The sequence below is a fragment of the Odocoileus virginianus genome, chromosome 6, assembly GCF_023699985.2.
Source record: "Odocoileus virginianus isolate 20LAN1187 ecotype Illinois chromosome 6, Ovbor_1.2, whole genome shotgun sequence".
NCBI lineage: Eukaryota > Metazoa > Chordata > Mammalia > Artiodactyla > Cervidae > Odocoileus > Odocoileus virginianus.
This window is the reverse complement of record NC_069679.1, coordinates 14,753,838-14,768,174: the sequence shown is the minus strand read 5'-3', so window position 1 is coordinate 14,768,174 and position 14,337 is coordinate 14,753,838. Positions and strand designations below refer to the sequence as shown.

The 14,337-nt window shown below is 49.7% G+C and overlaps 1 protein-coding gene across 1 annotated transcript in view; it reads right to left on the bottom strand.

The window, feature by feature from the left end:
• Nucleotides 1-5,153: 5,153 nt before the first annotated feature.
• The window catches only part of SLC7A8 (solute carrier family 7 member 8), a 53,988-nt gene continuing 44,804 nt past the window's right edge, over nt 5,154-14,337 (bottom strand). Inside the window, exons 9-12 of the mRNA XM_070468852.1 lie at nt 11,630-11,726; nt 9,669-9,818; nt 7,747-7,924; nt 5,154-7,310 (exon numbers count right to left, since the gene is read on the bottom strand). Coding sequence (XP_070324953.1) covers nt 7,159-7,310; nt 7,747-7,924; nt 9,669-9,818; nt 11,630-11,726 — 577 coding nt within the window. The 3' untranslated portion in view covers nt 5,154-7,158. The remainder of the gene's footprint in view (nt 7,311-7,746; nt 7,925-9,668; nt 9,819-11,629; nt 11,727-14,337) is intronic.

Genomic DNA, 14,337 nt, shown 5'->3' with positions numbered 1-14,337 from the left:
ATGGCCGAGATGGAGGTTTGCAGGTCGGTTGCAGGGAGAGTGGGCAGGCAGAGAGGGTTGTCTCAATGAGGAGGCATTCTACCCCTCCACCCCCACAATGAAATAGTCATGATGGTTAGGGCATTGCATTTTCTGGTGTTATGCATTTTCAATAATTGAAACATACACTCTTCCTTGCAGACCATTTCCGTGCAGACCTGTGAATTAAATAGGCAAGTAAGCAAGACAGATGGTATTTTTTTTTTCTTGTCCAGTTTTATTATTTTTTTTCCCATTTATTTTTATTAGTTGGAGCTAATTACTTTACAACATTGCAGTGGTTTTTGTCATACATTGAAATGAATTAGCCATGGATTTACATGTATTCCCCATCACGGTCCCCCCTCCCACCTCTCTCTCCACCCGATCCCTCTGGGTCTTCCCAGTGCACCAGGCCTGAGCACTTGTCTCATGCATCCAACCTGGGCTGGTGATCTGTTTCACCCTAGATAATATACATGTTTTGATGCTGTTCTCTTGAAACATCCCACCCTTGCCTTCTCCCACAGAGTCCACAAGTCTGTTCTATACATCTGAGTCTCTTTTTCTGTTTTGCATATAGGGTTATCGTTACCATCTTTCTAAATTCCATATATATGTGTTAGTATACTGTAATGGTCTTTATCTTTCTGGCTTACTTCGCTCTGTATAATGGGCTCCAGTTTCATCCATCTCATTAGAACTGATTCAAATGAATTCTTTTTAATGGCTGAGTAATATTCCATGGTGTATATGTACCACAGCTTCCTCATCCATTCGTCTGCTGATGGGCATCTAGGTTGCTTCCATGTCCTGGCTATTATAAACAGTGCTGTGATGAACATTGGGGTGCACGTGTCTCTTTCAGATCTAGTTTCCTCGGTGTGTATGCCCAGAAGTGGGATTGCTGGGTCATATGGCAGTTCTATTTCCAGCTTTTTAAGAAATCTCCACACTGTTTTCCATAGCGGCTGTGCCAATTTGCGTTCCCACCGACAGTGTAAGAGGGTTCCCTTTTCTCCACACCCTCTCCAGCATTTATTGCTTGTAGACTTTTGGATAGCAGCCAGACAGATGGTATTTTTATCTCTGCTTTATAAAGGAGGAAAACGAGGCTGAGAGGCTGAGCTGCCCAAGGTCATGTAAGGATGCAGCTTTGACCCAGGTAGGGGGGCGGGAAAAGCAGTGGTCTAGTTCTAGGAACCCCCCTACCCCCCACCCCCCAGGGGAGAAGGGATAGGGAAAGGCCGAGCTCAGTGATTCAGCGAGAGCTCCTTTGCCCTCAGACGGGCACCCTGTAGGAGGGGGAGACTGCGTCAGGCACGGGCGAGTCGGCCCTGGAGGAAGCCGGGAGGTGTGCAAATAGGCCGGCAGGAAATGAGAAAGCTCGGGAGCTCAGCCTGGGGGCGAGATAAGCGGTCTCGGCCCCTCACCTCCCCGGTTGACGTCGCCGTGTTTCCTAGTAACGGGGCGCTCTGGACGTCTCGCGCCGGGTGGTGAGGGGCGGGCGCTGGACGGGAGGCCGGTGGGGAGGGCAGTGGCAGCCCAGCGCCGGGGGGCGGGGCGGGGGGGGGGGGTCTGGGATTCGGCGGAGTTGAGCAGGAACGGATGGAAGCCCTCCGTGGCCAGCTGGAATCCTTTTCTCCCTGCTGCTGCAGTTGCTACCTGGGTGCCTTGACTGAAACAATGCATCTGTGCTATCTTAATGACTTTGTATCAGGCTTCAGTTCAAACACCACCTCCCTCAGCCAGTCTCAAAGCTCCTTCTGTCACCTACCTCTAGGTGACCTTGAGCGAGTTACTTAATCACACTTGTAAAAAAGCAGTAGCAATGCCTTTGTCGGCTGTTTAAACTTTGAATAAGATAATGTATAGAAAGCAACTGGGCTTAGCCGGTCAGTCTCCTTCTAACCCTCCTCTGACCACCCTCTAGTGGGGATTTCTCTGTGTCTCTGTGTGTGTTAACTGGCTTCAGTTAGCTGTGCGACCCCATGGACTGTAACCCGCCAGGCTCCTCTGTCCATGGAATTCTCCAGGCAAGACTACTGGAGTGGGGTGCCATGCCCTTCTCCAGAGACATGCTTCTGCAGCCTTGTCTGAAGCTTCAATTGGACAAGATTTTTTTTTTCTAATTTTATTTATTTAAATTTAGACTTTTTAACTTTCCATTGGGGTATAGCCTGTTACCGATATTGTGATACTTTCAGTTGAACAGTGAAGGAATTCAGCCATACATATATGGACAAGCATTTCTGACCTTGTAGGTCCCAGGCACCGCACAAACTTCAGGGAACTGGCCGGTCCAGTCCTGCCTGTAGAAGCTCAGAGCCCAGAGGTGTGGGCAGTGATGCTGTGATGTGCACATACATGTACCATGTGCATTCTTGTCTTTTCCCCATAAAGACTATTTGCTCCTTAAAGGAAGGTCAGACACCTCTTCAGCTAGGGTAACCAGGCTACCTGAACTAAAATTAGGGAGAGGTGGGTTGACATATATGACTGTTCTTTTTTTTTTTTTTTAAATAAAAAGTTTTATTGGAGAAAAATAGAACCACCACGTACACAGGGAAAAGAGCACAAAAATTCAACTGATACAGAACTGAAAGTCACAACTACCCAATGTTGTTTGCGATTACTTTTCAATTTCTTAAATGGCTCCATCAATTTTTTAAATAGCTTTGCCAATTTTCAGCTGAAATAGAATCAAGTTTTCAAAAAATTAAGAGCCTCAGCGAAGGGACCAGCTTTTAAGATAACAAAGGTGACACCAAGAGTCTCCTAATAGGACCAATTCTACCGAAAAATTCCTGAAGCACATAACTACTGAGTCTGGTAGAACAGTAGCTCAGAGACCATCAGGGATTAGTTAGAACACTGACTCAGATGGTCCAGTATGCAGAGAGGGCAAACAAAAAAGCTGCATTTCCCTGTCAGATGAGTTCACATAAGAAAACCAAGGAGGTGCTAAGAAAATACAGGCAATGGCTGCTCAAAATAATTAAGAAGGCATTCTAAATACCACATATTATTAGACAACAGTATGTAAAGTGATGCAATTAGAAAACAGGCAACTTAAAAAAATTATGGTCACAGGTCTTTGAGAACTCAAGAAAACAATCAATAGCAAACACAAGAGCTGAAAGTCTCAGCTGAGGGTTGAAAGTGAAAGTGAAGTCGCTCAGTCATATCCGACTCTTTGCGACCCCGTGGACTGTAGCCCACCAGGCTCCTCCGTCCATGGGATTCTCCAGGCAAGAATACTGGAGTGGGTTGCCATTTCCTTCTTCATATATGACTGTTCTTATGGAGACAATGAAATAAAATAGTTGAAGTCTGTGCTGACTTAGAAAATTCAAGGGTAAGTTTGCTATTCCCACGGCGCATAGCAAAATCTTGGATACTGTGGTTAGAGAAATATTTACTGACTACATTAATAAATGAATGCATAAATAGCTGTGATTTCAGTGCTCTCCAAAGGCTCCCAAGTTCCCTAAGGTCAGAGCATCTGAAATTCCCCACATTAAAGTGACTGACATGGTTAAGACAGCATAAAGGCCCAGGTTAAAAATAAATGCATGTTGCCTAGGAGGAGACCCACATTTGCCCTTTTGAGCAGGTTGAAAGATCAGCAAGTGTCACCTTACAAAAGAGAGGGGGCTACCAGGGACAGGTGTCTCTAGGGACTGAGAGGGCTGGACTTGCTGGAATGGGGTGACATGAGGAAGCCTTGGGCAGCCTGGGAAAAGAACAAGCGTGTGTTGGGGAATTGGGGGCTCCCCAAGGGTGGATATGAGGCTTGGAGAAGGGCCTCTTGCACAAGACTGGCCTCTGCCCAGTTTGCCCTCACTCTTTTGGGACAGCTGTGGGCTGGGAGATTCAGGAACCCTTTGAGATTAGGTTCGATCTTCTTTTTTCATCCCTCTGAAAGTGCTAAATAAGCTAAGCGACGTGCCCAAGGACACACAGCTGTTTGGTGGCTGAGCTGGGCCTCAGAGCCAAGAGTCTGTACCGCTGTGAATGGCAAGCCTCCAGCCTCAGTCTAGAATGCCAGCCACAAAACAGTTATGTTGGGGCTAGGCCGGGACTGGGAATGGAGGCATCTTGCCTGCCAGTGTCCTCACAGCGTTCCAGATGGTGAACAGTGATGTCCTAACACCCCCGTCTCCGCCCCACCTCCGCGTGTCTGTCAGCAGTGCCAACTCTGGAATGATGCAGTCTCAGGACAGGCCGCGGGAGGGCTGCCCGCAGAGGAGGGACCGGATCTAATCCTGTCAGCTTCCTCCAGAGATTAACCCAGAGCGCCAGGAGGTACTTGTCCTTACCTTGACTGCTTCCTCCTCTTTCCTGGTCCCTCAGTCCTCCTCTTCTTCTACTTGGATGACTGAGTGGACCCCACCTCACCTCCCAGTCCCTCCCATCAGACCTCTGGCATCCAGATGGGTGCTTTCCTAAGCCTCTTCCACTGGAGGGGGGTTGTTTCTCCACAGGCTTAGCCTGTTCCTTTCTGATGCCTTTCCCTTTGTTGACTGGGCCTTGGGAGACCACCCCTGCCTCCACCTCCCTCCACTCAGCTTGGCGCTGTCTGTCCCTCGCCCACTGCACCCTGGGTAGGGATGAGGTTCTTCCCATATAGTTTGCTGGCTCTCAGCACAATACGGGCTTCCCGGGTGGTGCTAGTGATAGAGAACCTGCCTGCCAGGGCAGGAGATGTAACAGACGTGGTTTCCATCTCTGGGTCAGGAAGATCCCCTGGAGGAGGGCATGGCAACCCACTCCAGTATTCTTGCCTGGAGGATCCCATGGACAGAGGAACCTCGAAGTCTACAGTTCACGGGATTGCAGAGTCAGAGACGACTGAAGTGACTTGGCACGCATGAACAGTACAATACATCAGTAGGAACAATAATACTCATGACTTCACGAAAGTAAGGAGTTTTTGGTTCAAAAGGAGAGGGAGCTGCTTGAATGTGCTAGCACTGGGCCCCAGGACACCTCAAAGCTATGGAATGCAAGGGCTTTCAGGAATGCCATCCTGGGAGGAACCTGCTAAACAAAGACCTCCCTCCTGACGAGACAGGGAGTGCCTGGCCACTCTGTCTTGGAAGGTCATTGAATTATCAACACCACCAACTTCATTTCCATTTAAAATTTTATTACATCAACAAAAAAGAAAACAAAAAACCCTCACAAAACAAAATTCTAAAACCTAAACAAAGACAGAAGACTATTATCCAGGTATAACTAAAACCCTTCCTGAAGGGGAGAAAAAAACCCCAAAAACTTAAAAATCCCAAAGAAATAGAAATGCCAGCTTCAAAAATATTTATCCAAAAAGTAAGGCATCCACTTTACAAAAAAAAAAAACAACAAAACAATAATTGGAGGAGGTTGGACGAATGACAAGAGGGAACAAGAGGATGGTCCCCTGATCTTCCAGGGGCCAGCCCCAGTCTACCTGGAGTCCACTCAGAAGGGGCCACAACTTGGAGCAAACCAGCATCTCACTGATGCAGGTTCAGGCAGGCCAGGTGAGGAGCCAGAGGCCAAGTAGGCCAGAAGGGCTCCCCAGGTATTCCAGTTGCAGCAAACTGTATGAGGAGTTGGGGTGAGGGGGACTTCTGCCTGGGATAAAAGAATCCCAGTCCTTAGCCCAACAGATGAGGTGGGGAGGCTCCAAGGGCCCCGGGCAAACAACAGTACCTTCTCTGGAGCATGGGGAACAACAGTACTTTCTCTGGAGCAGGGGGAATGGCAGCCCTGCCTGCAGGACAGGATACCTGCAAGTCTGCAAACCACAGAGAAAGGGTTTTTCTGAGCCCTCCACAGTGACTTTTTGCCATGGCCCTCTCATCCTGACCTGGAGGCTGTCCAGACAGAACCTTGATGGGAGCAGGAGGAGGGACGGATGATCTGAGTTGGGGGAGGAACTGGCCTTCAGAATACACTTTCTTCCCAGTTTTCTACAAGACAGGCTAGGCACCTCTGGGGAGATGGGAAAAGCCCTCCCCCCTGGGAAGCTGTGACTGGAGGGCTAGAAGCAGGGGGTATTTTTAGGTTCCAGTTCTTGGATGGGAGGTGACTTAAGGCTGATTTGGCTCAACTTTCAGGCATGAAGGGCTTGGGGAGCCTTCACACCATCAGTCCTGAAGCTAAGGTCCAAAGAAGAGAAGAGCAGGATGGGGGTGCCAAAAGGCAGGATGGGGGTGCTGGCATTGCTGGCTGCCTGGGGCTGTGTAGGGGCATTGCTGTGGGGGGGTTACAGGGTGGTGGGCTCCTTTCCATGGAGGTGGGAGGGAGGAGGAGTGGAGCTGCTTTGTCATTAGGAGAGAAATGTCCACTACACTGATAATAAGCAAATTTCTGGCTTCAGGAAGCTTTGGCACCGAGTTGGGGGGAGGATACAGGGGCAGAGGCAGGGCTGGGTTTCTGCAATCTGAGCCTTTCCCAATCTGTTCCACAGGCCTGGCTGGGGGAGGGGGAGAAGGCAGTTCTCCAGCCCATTGGTCCTCAGCTCAGTGGGGACCTGCTGTCCCGAGGAGCCTTACTTTGCACAGGGGGCCCAGGCCAGGGTGGTGGCCGGGAGTCGTGGGGCAGAGGGAAGTATCACCTCTGATTTCTTGGGTCCCTGGTGAAGGGAGGGGGACTTGGGTCTCTCCAGCTGACCTTTCATGGTGACAGATTTGGTTGGGTCTGTCCCGCCCAAGTGACTCACTATTGCTGCCACTTCTCTTGGAGCTGAGGCCTCCCTTGGGCTCAGGAATGGGGAGGGAAGGCAGTACTGAACTCGGGTTCCTGAGGAAGCGACTGAGGGTGTGGACCCCGGAGGGAGGGCTGTGGAGGGCACCCCTGGCAGCTCCTCTAGCAGCCGGAGCTTGGGCAGCTCAGGGGAGGGGGGGCACTCTAGGAAGGGAGAGGTGGCTTTAGACACAGGCCTTGGGGGTGAGAGGAGGCTAGATCTTTGGGTACAAACGTCAGTATCTTTGTTTACAGTTTCTCACCACCCATATCCAGGTCTTGTGTCTGCTTGACAGAGGCAGAGGTGTGTGTGAGTTTGTGAGCGAGTGTGTGTGTGTGTTTGGGGGACCTGGGCAGAGGGCAGAAAGGGAGAGGAGGGAGGCAGCTGAGAGGGGAGGGTGGTCCTCAGGGCTCCACGTCCTTGTCCTTGGAGGCAGGGGGCTGGCAGATGGGCTGCTGCTGCTCCATGTCCTGGTTCCTTTCCTCCATCTTCGGATCCTTATCCCCCTTGGGGTACACAACTACACACATCTTCTGACTCACCAGGGTCAGCAACTCTGTAGGAGGAGGCCACGCAGAAGCCAGGTCAGTGCTGAGCATCCCACGAACCCACCCAACCAGGCCATGGCCCTTCCCACTCTCCTGCCTCAGCGTCTGGCCTCAGCTAGGCTCCTCTAGGAGACTCCCTCTCCAGGAGACGGCCACCCTGCCTGCCTCCTCCATTTCTGGGATGCCTATTTGCTGGCCGCTCCACCTCATCAAGGCCCCAGGCCCACTGACCACCAGTTCTGGGGTCTCCACCCAGCCCATGCCAGCTTCTCCAGGATGGCCACTCTGGCAGGCCTAAGGTCTGTGAGACCTTTCCTGTGGTAACCCTTCCTCCAGTGCTCTGTAGACAGCCTCCCGATCCTGGTGGGGCTCTCGAGCCAGACCAGTGACCACTATACTCCAGACCAGGGGCCCTCTGGCTGCCCATAATCTTCAGCAACTCACCAATGAACTTATTGAAACACCTGGGCTTGTGCTGCCAAGAAACACCCAGGAAGTAGACCGGCACCCCTGTCAGCATGATGGCCAGGCCAATGCCACACACCACGGGCTCTGACCACAGGCTGAAGACCAGCAGGAAGGCCCAGAACAGCAAGTAGATGATGGGGAACAGCAGGCTGACCTGTGGATCAGAGTCGCTGTTACCTGTGTGGACCCTGTGGCCCCCAAGATCAGGACATCTTCCCTCTTCTTCCCAAAGGGAAGCATTTGGAGGGCAAAGCTGGGCTTCACTCAGCTCTGTGGCTCTCCCACCCCGAGTCTTGGCAGGGCAAGTGCTCTGTCGAGAGATGTTGGTGAACATGGGCAGTGGGACAGTACGAGGAGTTTGGGCGCCTAGGGAGGGGGCATTCCTCATTGTTGTCCCAGGGGGGATCAAACAAGGCTTCATCATGCAGCTGCATGCCCACGGTAGTCACAGAAGCCCATGGGGGTTGAGCTAGATGGTATATTGGTATAGGTCTGCTGAGGGCTGAAGGTGAAGGAGAGCAGAAGAAATGAATGGGGGCAAGAAGGAGAGCTTCTGTCAACCAGACCCCTATCCTCTCCCAGCTGGCAGGATGTGGGAAGTGTCCCTCCTCTCACCAGAGTCAGTTCCAATTTGTTTTAAGCCATTTGAGAGGATAAACCTCAGACCCAAGAAATCAGGAAAGCTAGTACGGTATAAGGCAGCCCGGGACCTTGTTTACTTCAGGAAGAAGCAAATTCTACAGGCCCAACATCCTCTTGTTGACCACAGGTGGGAAGTCCCCCATAGAGTCTTCTTCAAGGTTCTAGACTCACTGCCTTTCTCCTCCTTGTCCTCTCCTCTCGGAGGGTATGCAAGTGGTAGGGAGATGGCGTTATTCTGCTTCCTTTTCCCTCTAGCACATTTTCTAAGCATGGCAGGAAAGTGGCAATGGAAAACAGAGATGTGAAGAGCATCTAGTCTCCCTGTGTTTCCAGAATGTGTGTTAGCTGCTCAGTTGTGTCTGACTGTTTGCAACCCCAGGGACTAATGTAGCCCGCCAGGCTCCTCGATCCATGGGATTCTACAGGCAAGAATGCTGGAGTGGGTTGATGGGCACTCCTCCAAGGGGTCCTCCTGACCCAGGGATTGAACCTGGGTCTCCCGCATTGCAGGCAGATGTTTTTACCACCTGAGCCACCAGGTAGGCTCATTTCCAGAATAGGATTGTTCAAATAGCTCAGGGATATGTCCTCTTCTTCCAAGTTGCAGGAGAACCTACAGCACTCTAGTGTATGTTGTTCTGAACAATCCCATTTATTTCTATCACAAAATTATTTCTTGCACAATCAAGAGATTTAACAGGCACCCTACTATGTGCAAAGCTATAGTAGTTTAAAAAGGGAGAATCATGGAGTGCTGAAGGGGACTGGGGAACTTCAAGAAAGAGAGGCTCTTGAGTATGGAAAATGGTTAAAATTTGGAGAGGCAGATGGGAGAAGGAAATGCATTCTGGGATGAGATGGAGAGACTGAATGAGTAAAGCCAGTCATGCGGAGGGATAAGGAGGAGACTGGTCAGATTAGAAGGTCCAGGAAAAGTCAGCTGACTTTTTAAAGACTTAGAGCCATAGGAAACAAAGGAATGACATGATGGAAGGAATGACATGATGGAAGGAATGACATGATGGAAGTTATCAGGTCATCGAATCTATTCCTCCAGCTGCAGTTTGCTCTGGTCCCGTGGAGAATGGAAATGGCTGCCCCCTTCACACATGGCCTTTGCTTCCCAAAGGGTCTCCCACCATCATGGAGATGATGAGGCTTGGTCAGCAGTGAGAACAAGGTGATTTAAAAAAATCTGAGCTCAGCTAGAAGCAAGTGGAGGAGGAGGAGGGGGCCCCACAGGGAGGTTCTAGCACCTTAATGGGGCGGTTGATGTCCGGCTTCTTCCAGCGAAGAACTATCTGTCCAGCAACCGTGACGCCATAGAAGAGGTAGTTGATGAAGCCCACGTAGTTGATGAGCGTGTATATGTCGCTGGTGACAAGCATCAGCAGGGTGGAGATGCACTGGGGGGTGTGGAAGAAGTTCATCAGTAATCAGAAAGGCACTGGGAGACCAGAGGAGCTGTTTACTGGTGGCGGGCTGCTCCCCTGCCTCTAGGCAGACAATGCCATTCCACAGTGGATCTCTCAAAATGGAGACTTTATAGCTTCTCCTAGAAACCCACGTCATTGCTAACAGCTTCATCACCAGGAAGTTCTTTCTTACTGCAGGAGTGATAATCAAAACATTTAACCATGGGTACAACATGGGCACTAACCACTCAGAACAGATGCTGGCTGTATACACCTGGACTGGCAACGCTGGTGGCACCCAGCTCTATGCCACTCTGGTCTCATTTATATTTCTCCCTGGTTGTAGCTCAAGCTAATTTTGTCTTTTATCCCTTAGGGAAGACTGTTAACTGGAGATTAAGGTTTATTCTTGCCCTCATCCTCTCTTACTGGTTGAGTCATCTAATTTATTTTTCTTCCTTCCTTTTTTTTTTAATTAAAAAAATGTTATAAACAGTTATATAGCACTTCCTAAGTATCAGGCTCTATTTTTAGCATTCTACAAATATTAACTCATGTAACCCTCATAACGTCCTTCTGAAGTTTTCTTGACAGAGTTCACTTCCCAACTTCAAAATCATCTCAGTGGCTCTCTCAGAAGCATATTCTCTCCCTCTGCTAATTTGTTAAGGCCAATAGAAGGCTCAGTTCTCCTGTAAGATATGATGGTGAAAATAATCAAGAATTTAAGGGATAAAAAAGCCAGATTCTTACTGTAGTTGCCTTGTAGTCATAAAGAAAAGAAAGAAAGTGAAGTTGCTCAGTTGTGTCCAACTCTTTGCGACCTCATGGACTGGAGCCTACCAGGCTCCTCTGTCCATGGAATTTTCCACGCAAGAATACTGAAGTGGGTTGCCATCATAAGCCCGCACCAATGGCGAAAACTGGGAAAAAGCTTGTGGCTTACTGGGAGTACTGAGTCTTCTCCAGCTGCCTTTCACCACTGACCAATCAAGATGACCTTCTTCCTGTATCAGAACATTCTGAAATTTCCCCTAATGTACAGTGAATGCCCTTGACTCTTGAGAGCTCTGCTGTCTGGTTTAATTGCTTCTCTGTTATACCAAAGTCATTTTTGATATTTTAGTTGGGATCTAGAAGAAAAAAAGAAAAAAAGAAAAAACCCAAAGCCTCACTGGGGATAATAAGTCTTTTCTCCTTCTGTATGCTCTGTATAAATGATTCTACTCTGGTGTAATTCTGCCTCCATTTACCAGACACCCCCCTTATTTCCTTTTCTCCACTTTCAGTTTACCAGTCTTCCCTGCTGATTTTTCTTATTTGGTGTGACCCCAGATTTGGTGAACACCAGATTTATTTCAGTGGTGTTTCCCCAGAGACTGGCAGAGCCTCCTCGGGCAAGAGGATTGATGGGGAGGGGTGGGAGTGTGCTGTGATCAGCCAGGAGCAGAGGCCCAAAGCTGCAACCCTGTGGGTAACAGGGGCAGGAGGAGCCAAGAAAAAAAGCTTCTTTGTGAGCTTGTAGAATCTGGAAGCAGCTACTTCAGTCTGACTCAAAAAGATGGAAGAATGAGATGAGCCAGCCTGGGAGCCTTAAGACATTTCAGGACTCAGGCTCCTTTCTTGCTATATCTCCTGATACTAATCAGGCCCATGTATACCATTTGCTAGATCATCAGAGACCCCGAGAATCCTAGGAGCACAAGGGTAATAGCGGCACGTGTGGGAAGTATGAACTCCCAGTTCAAAATAGCACAGAGAGGGAGGGCGTGTATAGGGCTGGCAGAGGGAGGGACTCTTACTGTGAAGAGCAAGGCTGGGATGGGGGTGCAGCGCTTCACGTGGATCATGGCCAACACGCTGGGAAGGTGGCCCTCCCTGGCTCCAGCAAAGAACAGCCTGGCAGAGAGAAAAGCAGGTCAGCCCGGGATGGCCCATGGACCATCCAAGGATGCTCCCTCCCGAGCCCAGCTCCCTCATCCAGGTCCACCTCTGCCTGTACAGGAGCATCTCCACTCTAGCCAGGTACTTCTCGTGCATACCTTCCAGCCCACTAGTCAAAGGACCCACATTCACAAATGCAGGTGCAGGCAAACCAGAGGCAGTCAGTGGATACGTGGATGGATTCAGGGGTGCAGAGACCTTGAGTGTGGTCTGGGGTTCCTGATGATGTGCTGTCACTCTGAGATTCTCTCACAAAGCTTGGAGAGCTGTAGGAGTAGCCCCTTTCCTTTGCTTAATGCCTTAATTCCTTAAAAAATGTGCCTCCTCCCTCAGAGGATATAGGTTCTTTGGGGCATGGGGAATAAACTGTACATGAAAACATATATCCTGGTCAAGAAGCAGTTGCCTTTGTTGGGAGTGGGGAATGGATATGGATGAGGAAGGGACACATGAGAACTTGGGGGGGGGGGTGGGTGGGGTGGAATATGTGGAAATGTTCTATATCATCATGTTGTGGGTGCTAGTTACATGGTTGTCTACAATCGTCAAAATTCATCAGTCTGAACACTTATGATCTGGGTATTTTGTGGTATGTAAATTATACCTGAAAATTTATATCCTTAAGCTATTTATTCTAATCCCAAAAAACCATCCTAAAGAACTGCATACAGCTAGTAAAAGGAGTACATACAAAGATATTGTAAGATAAAAAAGATTGAAAAAAAAACAGACAAGAAACTTAAACTTTTTTTTTTCCTGCACTGTGCCATAGCTTATAGGCTCTTAGTTCCCTGACCGAGATTGAATCTTGGGCCCTTGGCAATGAAAGTATGGAGTCCTAACCATTTAACTTCCAGGAAATTCCCAAAAAATTATTTTTTAAGTTTAAAATAATGATAAATTTTCTTTTTGAGATACTTGTAGGCTCACATGCAATTGTAAGAAATAACGTGACCTTACGTAGACTTCATCCAAAACTCTCCCATTGGTAATATACCGCAAAACTATACTACAGTATCATGACCTGGATATTGATGTTTACAAATTATTTTTAAAAAGAGATTTTAGGGAGTTCCTTGGTGGTCTAGTGGTTAAGAATCTGCCTTCCAATGCAGGGAACACAGGTTTGATCCCTGGTTGGGGAACTAAGATCCCACATACTGTGGGGCAACGAAGCCCACACACAACTAGAGAAGCCCATTTGATGCAGCAAGACCCAGCGCAGCCAGGATAAAAAAAAAGAGAGAGAGAAATTTTAACATGAAGAGCAGCCCTTCCTCCTCTTTCCTCTCCCAAGAAAAAAGAGAATACTGTAAGCTGTTAGGAGTCATTTACATATTAGTAGAAATCAGACCACTTTTTCTTTTTTCTATGATTTTGGAGGGAAAGGATCAGCTAAGGGGTGAGAGGAAGGGGATGTGATGGCGGGGGGAAGAATGGCACAGAGTCAGCACGCTGGGTGGTCTTAAGAGAACTGTCACTTTGTCATTTGGGTATGGGGGAGAGTGGGGCTATCAGCAGCGGCTCCTGAGGAGTGTAAGGGTTGATTATGGCCCCCAGTACCCATATGCACACCATCGTTGCCACCATCAGCAACCTCACCCACGTCATGGTTTCATGCAGCTACACGGCATTGCCTCTGCAGGGCAGCCTCATGCACCCAGCGGGGCCCCAGGTGCTCTGGGGGCCTCACCATGCACAAAACCAGGGTGTCATGTTCACATGTCTCCTTCACATGCAGCCAGGACCAAGGGAGTTGACAGGTCCAACAGCACTGGCAAGTCAAGTTCACAAGAGACAATCGTTGCCCGGCTAGCCAACCACGGAGCAGACGTGACATTAAGTGCGACACACGCCTACTCCTCAGGAAGAATCATCTTCTCCCTTCCACCAAACACAAAGGAGTAAGAGAGAGGAGGGAAGGGAGGAAGGAACTGGAAAGATGAGTTGAGGAGGCCTGCTGGGTGAGCTGTGCCTCTGACTCCGAGGCTGAGCGCACCGGGCCGCCGCCTCTGCATGCACACACAGCTGGACTACATGCACGCAGACCGCTGCTCAGCCTGCCCGAGGGACAAACCCCACTCTAAAGCGACTGGGGCCAGTCACTCTCCTCCAATAGATCCCAGAGAGCCTCATGGGTCACTGATCTTCCACCGCTCGCCCTCGGCTGAGGCCTCCAGGTGGCCACTGCTCCTGTGTAACACGCATACGAGGTTGCCGCGGGTGAGTGCCAGAGGGTCCTGGGGTGCAGGGGACGCCCACACGCCCTCTTCCCTGCCCTGCCCTCTTCCCTTCCCTGTCCTGAAAACACGACACTCGTTTGTCATTTCATGGGAACTCCTCCCTGATGTGACTGGTGGCTTGGGAAGCAGCTGAACTCAGGGGCTCACTGCTAGCGAGTAGGACTGTGCCCTTGAGGGAGAGGGGTTTCCTAAGAACCCTGGGAGGACCCTGAGCCACAGCAATGGAAATCGTCCAGCATCTGCTGGGCCCAACTGCCCATTCTGGAGACAACAAGACGGGACATCAAAGAGGGGGCCAGGTGTCCAGGTGTGCGGAGGTGGGG